The following is a 21,711-nucleotide window of genomic DNA, read 5'->3' on the forward strand; positions in this document are numbered from 1 at the left end:
CCATTTCCATCCCCCCCCCCTTTCTTGTTGCCTGTATCTTGGGATTCCAGAAGCTTCACTAAACTTTTCTTAGCACCACTTGGAGATAAAGGACTAAAATAATACTGATGCCTGGAGGGCCTGGCCGGTCCTTCTATGGAAGAGACACGGGTAGATGACCAGAGCCAATCAAGTGTAGGTCTAGTTCTCACACAGCCAGATAATCTGATGGAGAATGCCACTGTCATAGGTGTTATCTTTAATTTTGTGCCAAGTATTGGACAGATGGATAGACAGACAGACAAGCAGATGGGAAAACAAATGGACAGGTTGTGAACAGGCAGACACAGAATGATGTCAATGTTGGAGGGGTGGATGACTCAGGGAAAGTTCTCACTACCAAGTGGATTTCTAATAGCGTAATTTTAATAAATTATAACCGATGACAGATGGAACACTGACATCTTCATACACATACAGGCTCCATGTAGGCTCAGCTTTAATTGGGAAAATGAAGCTGCTTACTCATTACTACTGGTGGCCTGACAAAAATCAAAGCCGCAGAACCCACCACTAGGGAGTAACCAGAGGGAAAGATTCTGACTGATATTGGGTAACTGCTCTGCCCCTTAAGACCATGTCAGTGGTAGAATTCTCAAACAAAGAGAGAGATGTTTCAAAACTCTGACACTTTCATGCCCTAATTTCCTAAGTTTCCAAGAGTTTTTAGACTGGTTTATGTGTCTGATATGTCCTAAGACAATACCCACAACGTAATGACCCACGAGACCTTTTTTGTGGAAAAAAAAAATGAAAGGAAAATAAAGCGTAAATCACAAAATGAGTGAACTGAACAATGAAAAAGACTGAAATTCTAAAATACCTTTCTGCTTTTAGAAAAATCTCAGTGTGGCAGCATTATCGCTAACTCATCTGGAGCGATTAGGAATCCCCCACGGAATGAAATGCATGACAACATAACCTGTGTGTGGGAAATCAAGGCAAAGGCATCTGATCATATACTGCTGGCATTTCCGTATCTTAAGTAAGTCACAAGTACATTATTTAAGTACATGTGCAGTTTAAAGTTCCAAGCATTTTCCCATGCTTGATTCTCATAAGCAAAAGAGTCCTTCATACCCTTTTGAATTTTGAATTTTGAAATAATTGTAGACATATAGGAAGTCACAAAAACAATACATAGAGTCCTGCATACACATCACTCAGCTTCCCCCAATGGTGGCTTTTATATAACTGTAGGACAATGTCAAATCAGGAAGTAATACAATACTGTTGGCTGGGCCACATATCTTATTCTGCTCTCAACATTTCCTACATCTACGTGTGGGTGGGTGTGTGTGTGTGTGCACACATATGTGTGAGAGAAGGAGAGAGAGAGAGTGAGAGGGTGGGAGGGAGAGAGAGAGAGGGAATGTATGTTTCAGTGTCTGGTTAAAGATGCAGATTCCAGGGAAACACCCCCCCCCCAACAGACCTAATAAATTAAGAAATTTCAGGTTTTAATATTGTAAGTAGTCAAGTCTGATGTCGTTCGCAAATGAGTGTCTTATGGAAATTAATTCCCAGGAACAACTTGAATTATTTATTACTTTTGAATTTTGCTTAATCAAAAGATGACTTAGGGGCACCTGGGTGACTCAGTCGGTGAAGTGTCTGACTTTTGGTTTCAGCTCAGGTCAGAATGTCATAGTCCATGAGTTTAAGCCCTCGTCGGGCTCTGCACTGACAGCACAGAGACTACTTGGGATTCTCTCTCTCTGCCTCTCCCCTGCTTGTGCTCTCTCTCTCTCTCTCTCTCAATAAATAAGTAAACTTAAAAAAAAAAAGATGACTGGGGCGCCTGGGTGGCTCAGTCGGTTAAGCGTCTGACTTCGGCTGAGGTCATGATCTCACGGTTTCTGAGTTCGAGCCCCGCATCGGGCTCTGTGCTGACAGCTCAGAGCCTGGAGCCTGCTTCGGATTCTGTGTCTCCCTCTCTCTCTGCCCCTCCCCTGCTCACGCTCTGTCTCTCCCTGTCTCAAAAATAAGTAAAACATTAAAAAAAAACTTTTTTTTTTTTTAAATATGACTTAGAGGGCACCACTCATCAGGCCAAGGCATGGAAATGGTCTTCTGACTCTAACACCAGGGCATCTGGACAAACCCCACAACGTAGAACAAGAGCTGACAGATCGTATGACTTGCACAAAGCAAGCTGGGCAGACCTCTGGGCAGGTCTCCTGTAAAGTTTGTAAATAAGTTATTTGCAACCTGAAGCCATGTCCCACAGGCAGGCCGTTGCTTGGCCCAGCCTTGGCCCTGGGCTTCCAGGCACCTACAGTCCCAGGCATCAGCAGGTGTCCATCTGTTGTCTCAGCTTCCTCTTCCCTCTTCCAGGGAAAATCCCATCCCTTTAAGAAAAGGTGGGATAAAAAGAATCCAAACTATGTTTAAATGACTGACAGGCTTTTAATCTGCCCCAGCTTCGTTGTCTTGAAAGAAAGGGTCTGCCTCATGGCTACCTCCAAGATCCGCTAATAGGGAGGCCAAGAGGCAGCCATTTGTCTTTGCTTCCCTAGCCTCGACTGCACCAATGAATATTTTGAAATCCTGGACGGCCCTCCATCCTCGGCAAAGTCCCTGGGGAAGACCTGCTCTGGTTCCTACCTCACCTACGCGTCCTCCTCCAGCTCACTGACCCTCGTGTACTTCCGAAGCTTCAACAACATAGGGAAAAACTTCATCGCTTATTATTATTCTGCAGCCAAAGGTATGAATGGTGGTTAGGAGCAGGAACTTTGGAGCGAGAGCTGGACGGCCCGCCTCGGGGCTAGTTAGAGCCAGCCGCTTACTCTCTAATGCTGGACAAGAGACCTGACCTCTCTATGCCTCAATCCATTCCCCCTATAATGGGAATAAGAGAAGCTTACCTCCTAGGCTTGTTGTGGGGCTTACCTGAAATGACACAAGTAAAGCCCTTAGCACAGTGATGGCGCATCATAAGTGCTGAATACTTGGCAACTTCACCATGGATCTGGTTTCCCATAAACACTTCATTGCAGTCAGCCCATTAGGAAGCCATTTCTGGACTTACTCTGAATCTAGTACTAAGTGGGTGGTTTCAAACTTACACCTTTAAAAGAAGGTGTGGTCTCAGCCTAGGAGGGGCTTGGGTACAACCTAGAAGTTCAAGACGAGCACATGATGCAATGAGAGGACAAGTAGAATATACTAAATGAAGGCAAACAAATAGAATAGACTAGAATAGACTAAACTGACACCCACACACGCATCTCAGCAAAAAAAAACATTAGAAAAGAGAGAGAGAGAGAGACGCAGGCTGTACACATGAGGGAAACATAGGAGGAAACAGCCTTACGTTTGTCTTTAAGGCTGGCCAAGCTGTGAGTCGAGAAATAGGGAGGGGGCACAGCAGGTGAGGGAGCCGTATGAGCACAGAGATGGGGTGTATAGGACGTGCAGCCAGAAGGCAGACAGAAGCTAAGCCAAGGTTGGTTTCTGATGAAACCCAGGTTCTCAAGGTTTGGTAAGCACAACGAAGGTGATCAAAATAGCAACGAACATTTACCAAACGCCTATTTCATGCCAGGCAACACTATAAGCACTTTATATGCGTTCCCTCCTTATCCTCACACGAACCCATGGTTCTTCCCCTTTTATGGATGAGGAAACTGAGGCACAAGAGGTTCAGTAATTGTCCTGAGGTCACCCACGGATGGGTCCTGCACTATTTACCACTAAGAGAAAAAAGGCTGCCTCACGGACCTCATGAGCCGTTCTAGCGTCCTCCCTGGTCCACCAGTCAGTCTGAACCACAGTTCAGACCAGTCTCCCACTCTGTCAGCAGGCGCCGGGGAGGCTCAGTAGCAAGCTTGGGAAATATGCCGTGAAACAGAGAGGAGATGCTCTGTGTCACAAAGTGGATCAGAGAAAGTCACTGTCACCGTGATTGAACAGTTACTGATGAGGTTTCTCTATCATTGCAGAGGCGGTTTCCCGGACCCCACATCTAATCAGTGAGTCACGTTTACTATTGTCACTTTTCCTTCATTCTTCCTTCGTGTGTCTGCCTCTGTCCCCACTGCTGGTGCTTTTATTTGCATAGTTTGATCTCTCTCTTATGTTTCTGAATTTCTCATATCCGTCCAGCTAGCCGAGACATTCTGTCTGCACACATCTTGCACAAGTTTGATGCTCATTCACTGTGGCACCAAGTGACACATACCAACAGTTGGGTCTCTAAATTGGTAACCGTCAATTTGATTTCTCAATTCCTTGCTTTTATCAAAGACATTGAGACGCACCTAATCAAGCATTCCCCATTTAGGGAAAGTTAACAAAACAGCAGCACATGGAAGAAATGCCTTTTTCCCTGGAAGGACACCCTGCATGTTCACATTTTGGCACAGAATGGCACAACTTAAGTGTTGTTATATTTCCAGCAGCTGAGAAGAGGAGGACGATATCATTTCAGCTGGATCCCACACATCTGAGGAATAGCAAGATCACGTGTAAACAGAGTTTGATTAGGGGGGGGGGTCACTCATTATAAAGATGCCAGGGAGAAAGAGTCAACCAGAATCTTGGTACTTAAGGGAGGTGGCCATCTTGACTTACCCACATCCTCCCTTTTTACCTGAAGGGTGTCATCTTGTATTCACAGCAATCCCAATGACAACACCCAAGACAGTGACAGCAAGACCAGGTAAGCCCTGGGATGCGTTCATTCGTTTACCAAGAATTCTTTGCTCTTGGCACCTGCATTTGTACCTACTTCATGGACAGTAACTAAAACCGCTGCAAGTAGTTCCTCTATTTGCAAAGGGGCCAGTTGACCCTATGCAGATTTGGGGGGGCATCCAAAACTCTTGGGATTCTTTGGCTTTAGCATCCCAGGGTGAGGAAAATGCTTTTTTTTTTCTTCAGTGTTTTTTGAGTCATCAAAGCCTGAGCACCTTACAAGTGCCTTCTAGCGGGGTCCTATCTTGTCTTTATTTGGCCAGTCCTGCTCATAGTTGCCCTATCTCTGCATCACTAACCACCTTTTTCAAAATGAGTGAGCATCAGAGCCATTCCAGAGGCAGTGAGATGGAATAGCAGAGAAAAAGAGTGAACTTTGGCATCAGGAGAGTTGACTTCTCCAACTTTCAGTTTCCTTATGAATAAAACTGCTATACGGGGACTCTTCTGCTTACCTCCTGAGTTATTGTACAGGTGAAGATGAACAAACACACACACGCATACAAACGCACTTCACAAAACCACAAATCACTGAATATTATTTACATTGTTTTTCTGCATTTAGCTAAAACAGATTGACACATACCTCTGGCCCAAGAGATGCTCGATTAATAAATGTTTTAGGCTAAATGTTACCTTTGACAATCCTGATTATGTATTAACCTCCAACGAGGAGGTTAACTAGTTGACTGACTGTTTCATCAAGTTGTCCATCTCTAATAGTGGTGTCAGGGTGGAGAGCTCAGCCAGCTCATCGGCAATGTGCTGTGTCCCAGAGGGCAATGCTCACCAGATCTCTGTCTGCAGGGGACTGGCCAGACCTGAGGCTGGTGGGTGGCTCAGGTCGGTGCTCAGGACGCGTGGAGGTCCTCCACCAGGAGGCCTGGGGCACCGTGTGTGATGACCTCTGGGACCTCAACGAAGCCGAGGTCGTGTGCCGACAGCTGGGGTGTGGACGGGCCGTGTCCGCCCTTGGGAAAGCCCACTTTGGTCCGGGCTCTGGAGACATCTTCCTGGACAACCTTCAGTGCTCCGGGGTGGAGCGCTCCCTGGGTCAGTGCGCCCACTCAGGCTGGTCAGAGCACAACTGTGGCCACCACGAAGACGCCAGTGTCATCTGCTCAGGTAGCCCCTCCTCTTTCAGACGCCATTGCCAGCCCCACCATGCTTTAAGACCACCCTGCTGGAATTCAGAGCAGGCCAGAGACAGGGACAGGGGTCTCAACCAGGTGGCATTCGGTTTTTGTTTTATCTCTTCTAACTCGGTCAAAAATATAAGATTTTAACTGCTGACCTCCCACAATAAAACCTTCTGATTTTCTAATTTGGTAGTAAGAATCACCAAAGGTAGGTGTGCTTTGCTGAGCACTGACAAGTGCAAAGAACATATTCAATTACGGGAATTTTTTTTAAGTTTTTTTATTTATTTTGAGAGAGAGAGAGAGAGAGCATGAGCAAGGGAGGGTCAGAGACAGAGGGAGAGAGAGAGACAGACCTGATGCAGGGCTCAAACTCATGAACCATGAGATCACGACCTAAGCAGAAATCAAGAGTCGGATGCTTAACCGACTGAACCACCCAGGTGCCCCTTTAAATATAGGAGTGGGAATTTTTAAGGAGTTTATCTAAAGGTCTTTCATTCAGAGGCAGTGAGGAGATGTCAAGCTGGACAGACTTGAGTCTGGATCCCAGAGCCGGTGCTGACATTCAGACTGGCATTTGGGCAACACTTAAGCTCTCAGAGCCTCAGTTTCTCCCTCTGTAAAATTGGAGACCGATTGCTGTCTTGCAGGACTGCTGAAATGATTCGAGCTGTCTTTGTAAAGCACGTGCAGATACCTGCCAAAGGGACTGTGCGTTGGCTCCTTTGTACTACCACCTTCCCCACTCAACACACCAAGGGAATCGGTGAATTAAAGTGGCTCATTTTAATCGCCTTATGACATTACAATTTTTTTTAATACTTTGGCTTTAGTTGTGTGCAAAACACTAGTAGGGAGTGAGGACGTCACCTCTGGAACATCTATCGATAACCCTTTCTGACAATGAGATGTCTTTCGCGAAACTAAGAGCTGTAATACCTGGTATGATTTGAAAGATCAGGAACTTGTTACTTGGAGTTGCTCATGTGAGGAGAGGCTCTGTCGGATGTCAGTACCTGCTCCCTGTGACTTTCATGTGAGGTGATACTTAAAAGCTTCGTCTGTTTGTTGGTGCGTTCATCTGTCCATCTGTTTGCTTCTTGGCGTCCTGTGATGCCTGGCATGCCTGACCTAGTTGCAACCCCATGGGCCATATGTTTTTCCTGTTTCCATGTTCTGGAAGATTATTGCCTATCTGAGTTTCCCCCCATGACTCCCCAAAGTCACATTCATCTGCCACAAAATTGGCAGTTCAAGTGATACCCCCCTGGTGGTTTCCTTGCCATGCAGGAGCAAGCCGAGAGAGAGAGAGAGAGAGAGAGAGAGAGAGAGAGAGAGAGAGAAGCTCTCTGTTATGGCCTCGGATGAATCCTTCCCCTATCAGATCAATAAACATTTGCAAGGATGTAATTAAAACCTTTGTTTTCAATAGTGGAAGGCAGGATTTTTGAAAAATACTGACATATGTATTCTTTATATAAACAGATGCTGAAGAATCACTTATTAATAGTCCAGGTAGGTGACACTTTTTCTTGACAGGACTCAAATATCTGCTGTTCCTGATTTTTTTTCTTGGGCTATTTATTGTCTCCCAGCTCTAAGTTCATTCTCTGTCTAAACTGCAGAGGTTTTCACACCTTTGGAATTATTATTTATGACTTTTTTACACGTGGTAATGGCTGTATGTGTGTGCGCACATGTGTGTATGTGTGTGAGCCCATACTTTTTAGACACATGCATGAGGGAAACGGCATTTCAGGGTCTGTTGGCATAACTATATGCTTTTCCCTCTGGCTCAAAGGCTTTTCCTCACCTCTTCCCTGACCCACTCCTTCTCACTGTTTTTGTTTTTTGTTTTTTAATTTTTTTTAATTTAAATTCAATTTAGTTAACATACAGTGTAGTCTTGGTTTCAGGAGTAGAACCTAGTGATTCATCACTTACCTGTGACACCCATTGCTCATCCCAGCAGGTGCCCTCCTTAATGCCCATCACCCATCTAGCCCCTCCCGCACCCACCACCCCACCAGCAACCCTCAGTTTGTTCTCTGTATTCAAAAGTCTCTTATGCTTTACCTTCCTCTCTGTTTTTATCTTATTTTTCCTTCCTTCCCATATGTTCATCTGTTGTGTTTCTCAAATTCCACATCTGAGTGAAATCATATGATATCTGTCTTTCTCTGACTGACTTATTTTACTTAGCATAATATACTCTAGTCCCATCTTGCAAATGGCAAATTTCATTCTTTTTCGTCGCCAAGTAGTGTTCCATTGTATATATATACACCACATCTTCTTTGTCCATTCGTCAGTCAATGAACATTTGAGCTCTCTCCATAATTTGGCTACTATTGATAATGCTGCTATAAACATCGGGGTGCATGTGCCCCTTCAAATCAGCATTAGGGTAGGCTAAAATTAACAACTCAGGAAACAACAGGTGTTCGGGAGGATGTGGAGAAAGGGTAACCCTTTGGCACTGTTGGTGGAAACGCAAACTGGTGCAGCCACTCTGGAAAACAGTACGGGGTTTCCTCAAAAAATTAAAAATAGAACTACTCTACAACCCAGCAATTGCATTACTAGGTATTTATCCTTCTCAGCATTTTAAGAAGATTCCTTCCAGGTGCCCCATTTGGTCTGTTCATAACATAGCACCTGTTCCCTTCACCGCTTTTATTGCAGGGTGGAATAAGGCATGGTCCTAGTGTCTGCATGTGATTGAAGGACTTTAGGCTCCCTGAGGGCAGGAACCATATCTCTTGGTTTTATAGCTGCAGCATCAGTGCCTAACAGGAAAGGCAATCAATAAATACCTTTCAAATGAAATTTAACTGGCTGAAGACCACACCCCCTGCAGCTCAGGAACACATGAGAAACGTGAGGACAGGTCCCAGGGCTCAAGACCGGGCATGTCCCTCTGCAACCCCATAGTCCTGCCAGCCTCAGAGGCCCGGTGCCGGTGAACCTCAGGTGGGTCATGTGGAGACCACACTCACCAGATCTCTCTCTGCAGGGGACTGGCCAGACCTGAGGCTGGTGGGTGGCTCAGGTCAGTGTTCAGGACGCGTGGAGGTCCTCCACCAGGAGGCCTGGGGCACCGTGTGTGACGACCTTTGGGATCTCAACGAAGCTGAGGTTGTGTGCCGACAGCTGGGGTGTGGATGGGCTGTGTCCGCCCTTGGGAAGGCCCACTTTGGCCCCGGCTCTGGAGACATCTTCCTGGACAATGTACAGTGCTCTGGGATGGAGCGCTCCCTGGGTCAGTGCGCCCACTTGGGCTGGTCGGAGCACAACTGTGGCCACCACGAGGACGCCGGTGTCATCTGCTCAGGTAGCCTCTGCCATCTAGGGCAATAATTTCTAATGTTGTTCTCGAAGACATTTTGAAACTACGCATCCCAGATGGAATTTTCATCCATCCACCCATTCACTCATTCTTGCATGAAATAATCCTTGAGCGTCTGCTCTGCACTAAGCCCTGGGCTCACACACACACTTCAGCAGCACCTGGAAGTCTAGAATGTTCACGTACCCCAGCACCACCCGGGGCATTACAATGCAGAGTCCAGGGCCCCGCCCCCAGAGATCACAATGAACTAGTTTGGGAAAGGGGGCTGGAATCTGCATTTTCTCAAGTCATCCAGGTGATTCAGCATAAGAGGGGCCATGAGTAATCCAGCCCTGCCTGCCGTGGGGCATAGGTAACTCAGCTGCTGTGTCCCACGTCCCTCGGTCAGGGATCTTGCCAGAGGAGGGCTGAGTCCTGTGCCCAGATAGTCCTGTGTCTCCCCTTCAGTCCCCATCTGTACCCTCTCCCCTCTATCTCCCACCCACCTCCTCCACGCTTTGGATTCACTGAAGTAAGCAACCCATTACCTTTCTTTATGCATTCAGGTGCGGAAGAACTGCCTCCTCCCAACCCTCCAGGTATGTCCGTATCTTTTTCTAGTCTAGACAACTTTCTAATAATATTAATAATATCCAATTTACTTACAAATGCTAAGAACCAGGCACTGTTCTCAGTCCATCATATGTATAACTTGTTTCATCCTCCCGGTAACCCCTTGAGGCAAGTACTTTTCCAGGTAGGTAAACTGAAACATAGAAAGTTAGCAACGGACCCAAGGCTACCCACATCGTCAGTGTTCTTGGGCACCAGTCTCATTTACCACATCATTTCACTGGCCCTGGCTACACAAAGACAGGTTAAAATGAGCACAAAGATGGGGAGACATTTTGCTCAGATTATGGCTAATCCTGCAAAAAGGAATTTTATATTATATTTTACAGAAGAGACATTTGAGGCACAGAAAGGTTGAGTAACGTTCCTGAGATCATGCAGCAAGTTAATGGTGGAACCGAGTACTGACACTGGTCAGTCTGACCACAAAGTACACGCTCTTGGAAATCTTACGACTTTTGCCTGTTTTCAAAGATTTTGTAATGTAATGATTGAGTGATATTCATCTGTAATAAAAAGATTAGCAAAAACAGACCAACACATGCAATGTAAATTATGAAATGACACTGGAGATAAATGAAAAGGCATTTTGTTTCATTGCAATAGACATTTCTGAGCACTTGCACAGCACCAGGGCATGATGCTAGAGTTTCTGTATGAATTAATTTATTTAATCCTTGCAGCTAAGGATTAAGGAGAACCAAAGCCTGCCCAAGATAACTTGATTTGAAAGAAGCAGAGGGGCACCTGGCTGGCTCAGTCTGTTAAGCATCAGACTCTTGGTTTCAGCTCAGGTCATGATCTCATAGTTCATGGGACTGAGCCCTACATCAGGCTCCACACTGACAGTGCAGAGCTTGCTTGGGATTCTCTCTCTCTCTCTCTATCAAAATAAATAAACTTAAATAAAAAGAAAGAAAGAAAGTAGCCGAACTGGACTTTACAGACCCCATCTCTTGCCCTTTGAATGAAACTGCCTGCCCCCGCACAGCCTCAGAGACCTTACACAAGTCATGAGGTATTGTCAGAAGCATCCTTCTTGGACACTTCCTTGGAGGAGACCTTGATGTGTTCTGAGTGTTTTGGGGCGGGGGGCAGACCAGCTTTATGTGTTGCGGTCACAAGTGAGGGGAAAGGGACATCCAAAGTTAAAAGGCCATTATGGATGGGGTTAAGGGCAGTGATGTTTAAATGAAGGCCTACCTGTAGTTGTCTCTTTTTCCGTAACTCAGGTAAACTGAAGATTACATAGATGATGGGGAAATGAGGAAGATCGTGTTGAGTGACAGGAACCATTCTGGCTATCTGTTGCTACTCCACAGACATAGTGGTTTAACACAATGACTATTCAGTGACACGTCATGTTGTTGTGGGTCAGGAATTCGGGCACTGGGCAGATGGGAGACTCTTCTGCTCCACATAGTACTGAGCAGGATCATTTGGTGCTGTTCACCTAGAGACTGGTCTGGAGAGTCAAGGGCAGCTGCACTCACATGCTTGGTGCTTGGTGGAGACAGCTGGAAAGGTGGGCTCAGCCAGGGCCCCCTTCTTCCCCAGGCAGTCTTGGGGCCTCTTCACACAGTCTCTGCAGCAGCGTAGTCAGACTTCTTATAAGGTGGCTTAGGGTGCCATGAGCAAGCCACTGTTCCCAGAGATAAATGGAAGCTTCCAGTCTCTTAATGCACAGTGTCACCTCTGCCATATTCTGTTGGGCAAAACAGAGGCCACCAGGGTCAGGTGAGGAGACCTAGATCCCACTTTGTGACAGGAGGCAGGTCCAAGAATGCATGGCCTTCTTTAATCTGCCACAAGATGGTAGAAATATTCACTCAGCACCGTCAGCCCTTTCTCAGTCTGCACTAAGTACATTGACATTTCAGAGAAAACCCTTTACATTTCACTAGCTTATAGATGAAACTCAGTATTTTCCCCCTGAAAGTCATCATCCTCTCCCTTTTTTTTTTTCCTTCTAGGTGTTTCCACAGCTTCTCAGGATCATATAACAGGTAGTCACTTGTTTTAAATTGAAATGGTAACCCCATGCCAAGAGAGCCATCACAGCAGATGCTAGGCAGTGTGCCTAGGATGTGGCACAGACAGGCTGGAACAGCATGGGCGAGGGGCTGCTTGTCCACTACCCACGCCAGTCTTGTCATGGCCCCAGCCATGAGAACACCAGGGGAGTCAGGACCTCAGTCAATGGAGCCTCTCAGTCCTCACCACGGCCTTGCCAAAGGGCATTCATTAATACTGCTAAGGCCTGAAATACTGACTTTTTAACCAAAGGGGCAGGCTGTAAAGGGAGTGGATCTGCCCAGGTCAGAGTAGGTAGGTGGGAGGGTGACGAGAAACTAGAAGGAAATGTGGTTCGCCCATCCAGGGGTACCCGGCCTGTTTTCTGGGTACAGTCCTGTAGGGGGCACCCATGACAGGCACCAACTTACCTGTAGAGGTTTCAGGAAATCCAGTCCCAGGGGGTTTCATGTCTGTCTGACTCAGCCCGGATGTTCTAACTACAACCAACCAACAGCAGAGTGATGAGATGCCTGGGCACATCCCCACCTCCTGCCATCCGTTGCAGGAAAGGCCAGGAGTCTTGGGATTCTGGGAGCATTACAAGTGAGTCGGGCACAAACGGAAAGAAGAAAATCAAGCAACGTAGTAATTTAAGGACAAGGTTAACAACGCATGTTGTGTTTTCAAATTTCCTCTAAAATAACTTGATGACTCTAAGATTTCTGCTTTCTTGTGTGGCCTGCTGCTTTAAGTGTGTGTGCATGAGTGTGCACGTGCGCACGTGTATGTATGCATGTGTACTGATTTATATTAATATGACAACTAATATGGAAGAATTAGAGTTCATTTGTGTAACTCTTATAAATCTAAAAACCTGTAAGTTTCAGTCTCAGGAGCTACTAAGTTAAAGGAAACACAATCTACCCAGAAAAAGTAGTGAAGAAGTGGTTGGCAGGGGGTGCCCATCATAGCATCCTTCAACAATGTCCCCTTTTCTCCAACTCATCAGACCCCAAAGTTGTTCTGGAGCCTCCGGTTTCCCAAACCTTCCCCAACTAACACCTTACCCAGACCTGACAGCCTCTGTCCCTGTGTGCCTCATTCCCAACCCCCCCCCCCCATGTACATCCACTCTGCCTCTCTCCCCGCAAGCAAGAATCTTTCTGCCATAGAAGAGGAAGGAGATAGTGAACAGAGCTGAAAAATACAATATTTTCTTCATCAGATGGTAAGGGGAGAGGAAAAGGCAGAGAACTCCCATATATTAATACTTTCCCCTTTAGAATGAGATTGAATGGACTCTCCTTCCCTGGTGACATTTAGGCTAAAGATCTGTTCAGACAGCCTGGGTATGTCCACCCAGGTGGACTGCTGCCTGACTCAACCAGACCACTGGGTGTGAGTGGGTCATTACTGGGGTCACACAAATGGGCACATGCTGACATCCTCTTTCCTGTTGCTTCAGGAGGAACTAGCTCTTGCGGAGGGGTCACGTCTGGTGTCTCTGGCTCATTTTCCAGTCCGCTGTATCCAGAAAGCTACCCAACAGACATCCAGTGCGTTTGGGAGATTCATGTGGATAAAAAATTCCGCATAGAACTCATGATTCCAACTCTGAAGTAAGAAAACAAACTTCTAAGAGAAGATTCTCTCTAAATACGAATATTAGTTTGTGACATCAGAATAAAGATATTTCATTTAGACTGAAACGTTTGGCGGTCGGGGGGGGGGGGGGAGGCAGAAGAATGCAAAATTCTTCCCAATTTAAGGGTCAAGTTAGTTTTGTGATAAAAACTAGAGTTACTTCTAGTTTAAAAAATTCAATAAGTGATTTATTTACATATTTAACTCAACCTTATTATGATAGTTCTTCTTTTGATTTTGTTTTCTAAAGGTGCCACACAATTCCTCCTTATCAGCTTTGCCTTTGTTCTACCATGGGTACCAATACCTATCTTCTTAGACTTCGTTTTTCCTTTATCTAAATTTTCAGCAAACAGTAAGAGGCTTTCCATACACACACTTGACCCACCTGCTCTAGCCCCAGACCCGGCATCTTCTCAATGTTGCCACCAAGTGAAAGGAGGCAGTGAAGGCATGGCCTCATCTCTGACACGTAGGGAATATATTTCTCTGATTCACTTTTTTAATCTCCATTTTTTATCTCCATGGCATGAAATAATAGCTGACATTTTTTTTAGCGTTGGCTGTGTGTCCAGGCTCTATATAATGTACTTGGTATGCTTTGTCATATTCCAGCATCACTGCAGCCCTAAGATATATACCCTTCTCCTCTCCATTAGAGATGAGGAACCTGAGGCTCAGAGAGGTTCACTAACTTGCCTGAGGCTAACTGGCAAGGTCTGTCTGATGTCAAAGCTTCAGCTTTTCTCCGACACGTGGTTCTATGGGCAGAGTCTGTGCAAAGACCTTCTTTTTTTTTTTTTTTAACGTTTATTTAGTTTTGAGACAGAGAGAGACAGAGCATGAACGGGGCAGGGGCAGAGAGAGAGGGAGACACAGAATCGGAAACAGGCTCTAGGCTCTGAGCCATCAGCCCAGAGCCTGACGCGGGGCTCGAACTCACGGACCGCGAGATCGTGACCTGGCTGAAGTCGGACGCTTAACCGACTGCGCCACCCAGGCGCCCCGACCTTTCTATTTTCAAATTAACTTTTCTCAGAGCCCCTGGGTAGCTGAGTCGGTTAAGCATCCGACTTCGGCTCAGGTCATGATCTCACTTTTTGTGAGTTCGAGCCCTGGGTCGAGCTCTGTGCTGACAGCTCGGAGCCTGGAGCCTGCTTCGGATTCTGTATCTTCCTCTCTCTCTGCCCTCCCCGCCTCTCAAAAATAAATAAACATTAAAAAAATAAAATTACATAAAATTAACTTTTTTCTCCCCAAGATTTGGGGTATGAAAAATGTCATGAAATATGGAGGTAGGAAAATCTGGCTGTAATGTTTACATGCTGATCATCAGGGTGATTGGCCTGGTAAGAATTTATTTGTAGTGCACACTAGTCTTTCTAATGTTTCATGTAGACGGTGACTGGTGATTGCTAAGTTGTAGCCATAAGCCTCCCACAATCTTCAGACAAAATAAGACTTCTGTAGTAAGGCATCTGTAGAAGTTAACTGATATTTTATATATCAATATGCAGTTTAAAGTAAATCCAAATATTTAATCCCATGATTGCCATACTTTTTAAGCTTTTAGATCTAGGAAGTTTTAATCTGCCACTAACCCTCCACTTCGATCCCCCCAGCCTAGAGGATATCCTTGGATGCCCTTACGACTCCGTTGAAATCTTCGATGGCCCCCGGATCGCCTCACTGTCCATGGGGAAGTTCTGTGCCTCAGTAGCTCTGATATTTTTCTCCTCCTCAGACATCATGACAGTGGTCTTCCGAAGTGATTCTATGATCACCAACACTGGCTTTTATGCTATGTTCAACGTGATTCCACAAGGCGAAAGAGAGTCAGGTAGCAAGCTTCAAGTAGGCTTTTGGTCTTTAAAAGACAGAACAGTTTTCTAACTTTGAGGGCTCCTGCTATTAGAAAAGGGCTGGAAATTAAAATACCCCACAATTGGTCCCATAAGCCCTACTGTGTGCCTGATAGATTTTTCCCACTAAGAGGGTCACATGGACAATTGAACTAAGGCAGTGAGGTGCAGTTGAAATGACAAGATGATTTGGGGGTGGTGGTAATGCCTGGGAAGACAGAGTCTGGGTGGGGAGGGCAGAAGAGAATGCTAGGGTGAGGGGGTTGCCCCTGCGGAGGGAATGGGAATGGACGGCCTTGCTGAGGAGGTCACATGTGATGGATGACAATGAGGGGGCAAATATGAGAATAGCAAATATGAAGGCTCTTGGGGACATGCTGGAGAGACAGGGGAAAAGGTCAGTGTGGCACAGCTTGTGCACTCAGAAAGGGAAGGCTGTCCCTGGGATGTCTCCAGGAGACAGCAGGCAATTCGAGCTGGCCACTGCCCGTTGGCCCAGAAATAGCCGTTCTTATTGGGCTTTAGGAAGTCATAGACACCCTGGTGGCCCAGGTGCCTTCAGAGGATAAATCTACCCTCATCCAAGTCATGTCCAAAAATGCAACTGGGGACCCATTTCCCCAGGATCCCAGTACTGTGTCAGAGAACGACGCAGCGAGAGCTGCAGAAGCCATGTGCTGGGTGTTGAGCACTGACTGTGCTTTATACTCCCATTCCCACCCACTCATCACTACAGCCCTCTGAGATACATGCTGCTGGAGCTCCCGTTTCACAGATGAGAAAACCGAGGCCCAGGCAGATGAAGAAACTTGTCAAAGGTTACACAACTAGAGAGCAGTAGAGCTGGATTCAAACCCTCCTCTGTCTCACCCTGAAGCCCGCAAGCCCTGCCTATTACAGAATTAAGACAGCCTTACGCTTTGTTCTTGAATTCATGTGCCTTAGCCATGAACATGGGAGCTAGAAATCCTTCCTACTTAAAACTTCCCAAACTCAAAAATAAAACCCTGCTCTGTTTAGAAGATGGACCAGAGCTGCGGCTGGTGGGCGGCTCAGGACGGTGCTCAGGACGGTTGGAGGTCCTCCACCAGGGGGCCTGGGGCACCGTATGTGATGACCTCTGGGACCTCAATGAAGCCAAGGTCGTGTGCCGACAGCTGGGGTGTGGACGGGCCATTGCAGCCCCTGGAAAGTCTCACTTCGGCCCGGGCTCTGGAAACATCCTCCTGGATAACATTCAGTGTTCGGGAAGCGAGAACCACCTCGGCCAGTGCCTCAGCTCCGGGTGGTCAGACCACAATTGTGGCCACCATGAAGACGCCGGTGTCGTCTGCTCAGGTAGGCTGTCCCCCCGTGGCAGTTTCTTTCTGAACTTTCAGCCAGCAACATCTTAGTGATGGATGGCGGTTGTGCACAAAGCAGGGCTAGGGAAGCGGAGGGTGGTGGCCCCGCAGATGAGTGTCCCTTTAGCCAGGTTGACAAAGAATGCTGACAGCCTGACTCCATTCTAAAGACACACGTGCCAGGCCCACATACCTGTCAAGTCCTGTTCTCTGCAACCTCTCCCAAGCCTGAACTGCTTTTCCAGAATCCAACATGCCCATGTTGCTTGTGTAACACGAAGCTTACCTGCTTGAGATCTGAACCACCACCTGCCTTCATAAAATGTAACTCAGATTTCCTACATCTACCTACTTTTTTTAATTCATGCAGATGCTGGGGACTGGGCTCCAGATGTGATCCCTGCATCCCCAGGTAGGTCCAACACCGTGAACTTCCAATATCTCTGCAAAGTGAGTAGGAAATCTAATCTTTGTCCTAACCTAGACACTGCTGGACTGTGACCTAGACACTGACTAACTACCCACGGAGCTTTTAAATTTCTGATGCCCAGGCTGCACCAAGACCAGTCATATCAGAATCTCTGGGGTCACACCAGGTCATCGGTAATATTTAAAGTTTCCCATGTGATCCCAACATGCAGCAAGTTGAGAACCAGCGGCTTAGACAATAAGCTAAGAGCCTCATTCCCCAAATGAAATGGCATCCCCAACTCCTCTCTGGACAGCAGAGCAAGGAAGGGTGGGGGGAAGGGGAGAGGTTCTATCACCATGGCTGGGAAGAGGGTCAAGATGGAGAGGAGAGAAGGTAGAAAGTTTTGCCTCCCAGGGACATGTGTTAAAAAATGAAAGCCTGCAAGAAAACACCGATGCATCAATGGCTCGCTCTCCCAGTGGGTCAAGAACAAGCTGAGTGTGAGAAGTGAAGCCATTTGGGGCTATTCTGAGGGCCTCCTTTCTGGCTTCACAGACATGGCAGGAACAGAGAAAGGGTATACCTTGTTCTGGTAACCTACCCAGAGTCGATGTGTGGCAGTGATGTCCAAACTCAAGACTCCAGCGGGATCTAAGCACGTGTGGTCCTGCCTCCTACAGCGGCCTACCTCTCCAGGACAGGCTCTAGCTGCCCACTTCCCTTCCTGCTGGCACCCTGGTCCCCACCCAGCCTCCTCCCCAGCCCTGCTCTGTGACAACTTCCACACTCTGCCCCCACTCCGGGTTTGGATGTGGGGCAGGTCAAGGTCAGGGTGCACCCTGTAGTGTTCGGGGGGTGGGCAAGGTGGCTGGCAGCCTGTCCCTACTCTGGACTGGCATCACCATGGGACATTTGGAGGGACACTTGGTGGGGGCCTCTTACCCACTCCAGTCCAGGCCCCCAGGGCATCCCAGGTGGGCGCCACCATCCCCTGTAGAAATGAACCTGTGGGAAGGGGCGATTGACTTCCCCACCTCCAGCTGAGGCCCCACATTTTCATTTTGCACTGGGACCCACTAATCGTGCCGCAGCCCGGGAGGGGAGGCAGAGCCTACAGAGCCATTTCTCAGGGACTGACAAGCAGCTACCTCTGTTTGGCACCCTCTGGTTTTTCCTTTTCTATCCCAGCGAGGAATCTCCTCCAGCCCCGGGCCAGGGAGGAGAACACGGTTTTCAGTTCATCAGACAGCTCTGCGCCACGTCCACTTGCGGTCTAGGGTATCAAACCTCAGAAGCCTTTTCTCTTTTTTCTCTCTGCTATAGTATTCCTTTTCTGAGGCAGAGAGGCATAGCTGACTGAATAAGAGAATGGGTCATGGAATAAATGAGATTATAGGGGGAAATGAAATCCTTTATGTCTAAATAGTATACACCTTGTAAGCTAACCACTTCTCGATAAAGCATTATATATTCTTCTGGACACACACACACACACACACACACACAGAATAAGGCTTTTGCCATTTAACTCTCTAAGGGAAACGCTGCATGTCAAACATTTTAACAAAAAGGAATTGCTTCTGAGACAACTTTAGGTCATCAAAAAAATGCATTCTGCTGATGTCCAGCACCCTTCCTGGAGAAGGACTGAGAAGGCAGGCAGTGGGTAGTGCCTCTGTCCTCACTGCTTTACACCTGGAGGCAGAGCTGCCCAAGGAGGACAATGGGCATAAAGGAATTCTTAAATGCATCTGACCCATTTGCTTCAAACTCTGTGCCCGCCAACCCCTAGTGTAGGACTCCAGCAAGTACCAGCTTCCCAATGGACAGGCTTTCAAAATCTGCCTTCGGCTCACCAGGCACTGGCGATTAAAGATGCAGTGGGCGCCTGGGTGGCTCAGTCGGTTAAGCATCTGACTCTTGATTTCGACTGAGGTCACGATCTCACATTTTGTGAGTTTGAGCCCCGTGCCGGGCTCTGTGCTGACAGCACGAAGCCTGCTTGGGATTCTCTCTCTCTCTCTTTCTCTCTCTGCTCCTCCCCTATTCATGCTTTCTCTCTCTCAAAAATAAACATTTTTTAAAAGGACACATCAGAATGTAGAAATATAGGCCCCCTGGAAATCAAAGCCAAAAGGACACAGGAAAGGAGGAAGCTCTCCCACTGAGGGTCATCTATTTCAACGTAATTCTTGTCCGACCTACCCTCCCCTGCCCGGGGCTCTCAGCCATCCGGTTTTTGTCCCTGTGCATTTCTGCACACTCTGCAGTGACATGCTCAGAAGCCCAGTGATGTTTCTGTGGGTGATGCACGACTGATCGATCTCAGGACAGCCCTGGGGTTGGTGGGCCCTAACACAGAAGAGAAAATAAGTCATGTAGCTGTGTGCTATCTGTGATTTCCTGGCGATTCACCGAAAGAAGGGGAGAGACCACATCCCGCGTTAGGAGAGAAAAGAGAAATGAGCGTGTGTGCCCACACCATGCTTCAAGACTCAAGCAGAGTTACAGGTTCACTCATTCGTACGTAAATATATGATGTTTTTGTGATGCCTCTTTCCTGATTTTCTTTGGTTTTGGTTTTTGCAGCTCCCATCCCTCAAGTGCCTACACCACGAGGTAACTCTCTTTTCATTGAAAGTATAACCTGTAAAGGATAGAATCACGTTGATAACCTGTAAAAGCAGAATGGATGTCTGTCTGTTCTGGCTACCTGAGGGGAAGGAATTGGTGGGATGGAGCCCTCACGAGTGCATGGATTGTCTACATCTGAGTTGAGCTGGTTTGCATGGCAGGAAGCTGGGCAGAGCATTAATGAAATTATTGGCTGGACACCCCACACCTGCCACATACATGTCCCACGCCATTTCCAGTCTCACCTACAGTCTTAGGGTCCTGCTCTGGTACAAGTCACACCCCTCATTCCCTCTCAGGGGTGCACACACTGCAGCAAGCCACAACTATGCTACCACCATGATCCCTTCCCATTTTGTGACTCCCTGTTGAGTTTGATGGAATCCTGGATTCTACTCCTGGGAAATGCCAGGTGCATGCCGGAAGAAGCCAACCAGTTGTCTCTTGTCTGCCCACAGGAGGAAGTAACTCTTGTGGAGGAGTCATTTCTGGTCTCTCGGGCTCCTTCTCCAGTCCTTGGTATCCAACAAACTACCCCACTGACGTGGAGTGTATCTGGGTGATACACGTGGCTGAGAAGTTCCACATAGAACTGGTGATCCCAAGCCTGAAGTAAGCAGCTTTGCCTTTTTCTACACCAAAGGCCAGATTAGCTTTGAATCCATGCTTTCCTTAAGTAGGTGGACTTTCTGCATATCTAGTCAACTCAGCTCAGTTTTGATATAACAAAAATGTCAAAAATTAGATAATAAACAACAGAAATGTGTTTCTTACAGTCCTGGAGATTGGAAAGTCCAAGACCAGCATTCAGTGCCTGGCGGGGCCCTGCTTCCTGGTTCACAGCTGGTTATAGTTTCACAGTCGCTTCACGTGGTAAAAGAGACAAGGGAGCTTTCTCAGGACTGTTTGTAAGGGCACTGATCTTACATTGCGAAGGCTCTGCCTTCCTGACCTAATCACTTCCCAAAGGCCCCACCTCCTAATACCATCCTGCTGGGGGCTAGGTTTCAACATATGAATTTTGAGGGGACACAAACATTCAGCCTGCAGCACCGTGTGACACGTCCTTTCACATTTTAGGTGAAAATAGGTCTGGTCATCTGAGCTTAGGAGTCTTATAATCATTGAGCTCAGCTCCCTATGCACTGGAGAACACGCCAAACACCCACGAGCATCCCTGACACCAGACCACCAAGGCAGCGTCATCTGGGGTGGCCCACACATGAAGACCTCATGAACCCTCCACTCTCAGCCAGCTCCACTGGGGACACTGCTTCTTCCTTGGGCTGAGCCCAAGTTTGTTCTTCTTCATTCCCATTTTCTGAACTTCATTCTTGCCTCTAAGGCTACATAAAACATGTCTGCTTCCTCTTCTTCAAGAATGTCTGTCGTGACCCTGCTAAGAGTTTTCTTTCGCAGATTAAATAGACTCCATTCATGCACTCTTCTTAGGCCCATTGTACTTCCTGCTTCTTTCTCTGGCCATCATCCATTTTTAAAGGAATTTCTCCTATTTTAATGCATATTTATATGCATGTATATATACATACATATTCACATATACATGAGTGACTTTTTAATGCAAATATTGCTTTTCCTGATATTGTTTAACCTGGTTTCAGCTTTCTACACTGGGTCCCAACTGGGTCTTTCTCTTTTCCTGACTTTGTCACAGTCTCTGCCAGACCTCTGCCACTGCTTTCCATCTGTGTTCGTTGGCCTCAGCAGTCAAGGAGCTGAATGGCTAAATGCTGCCTTCAAATGGGAAATGGGTCAGCAGTGGAGTGAGGGATGCATTCGATTAGCTTTACCTGATGGCCAAAATTCCTTTCAAATGGGGGAGAACATAAACCAATATCAGGGAGCATTGTATATGGTGAACAAAATATACTTATCATTCATTCATTCGTTCATTCATTCACTGCACACACATTTACTCATTTAAAGCTGTGTG

At 46.9% G+C, this 21,711-nt stretch overlaps 1 protein-coding gene across 1 annotated transcript; it reads left to right on the forward strand.

Moving 5' to 3' along the window:
- The first annotated feature begins 154 nt into the window (after window positions 1–154).
- Window positions 155–20,566, forward strand: LOC128312583 (putative DMBT1-like protein). Its single transcript, XM_053207120.1, has 15 exons — window positions 155–174; window positions 2,559–2,749; window positions 3,987–4,016; window positions 4,664–4,705; window positions 5,548–5,865; window positions 7,368–7,397; window positions 8,899–9,216; window positions 9,780–9,812; window positions 11,820–11,852; window positions 13,328–13,481; window positions 15,129–15,346; window positions 16,389–16,706; window positions 17,082–17,123; window positions 19,713–19,742; window positions 20,216–20,566. Exons 1-15 carry the CDS (start codon window positions 155–157, stop codon window positions 20,371–20,373), a joined length of 1,935 nt encoding a protein of 644 aa, XP_053063095.1. The 3' UTR covers window positions 20,374–20,566.
- The last annotated feature ends 1,145 nt before the right edge of the window (window positions 20,567–21,711 follow it).

This window comes from Acinonyx jubatus, chromosome D2 (assembly GCF_027475565.1).
Source record: "Acinonyx jubatus isolate Ajub_Pintada_27869175 chromosome D2, VMU_Ajub_asm_v1.0, whole genome shotgun sequence".
Lineage (NCBI taxonomy): Eukaryota > Metazoa > Chordata > Mammalia > Carnivora > Felidae > Acinonyx > Acinonyx jubatus.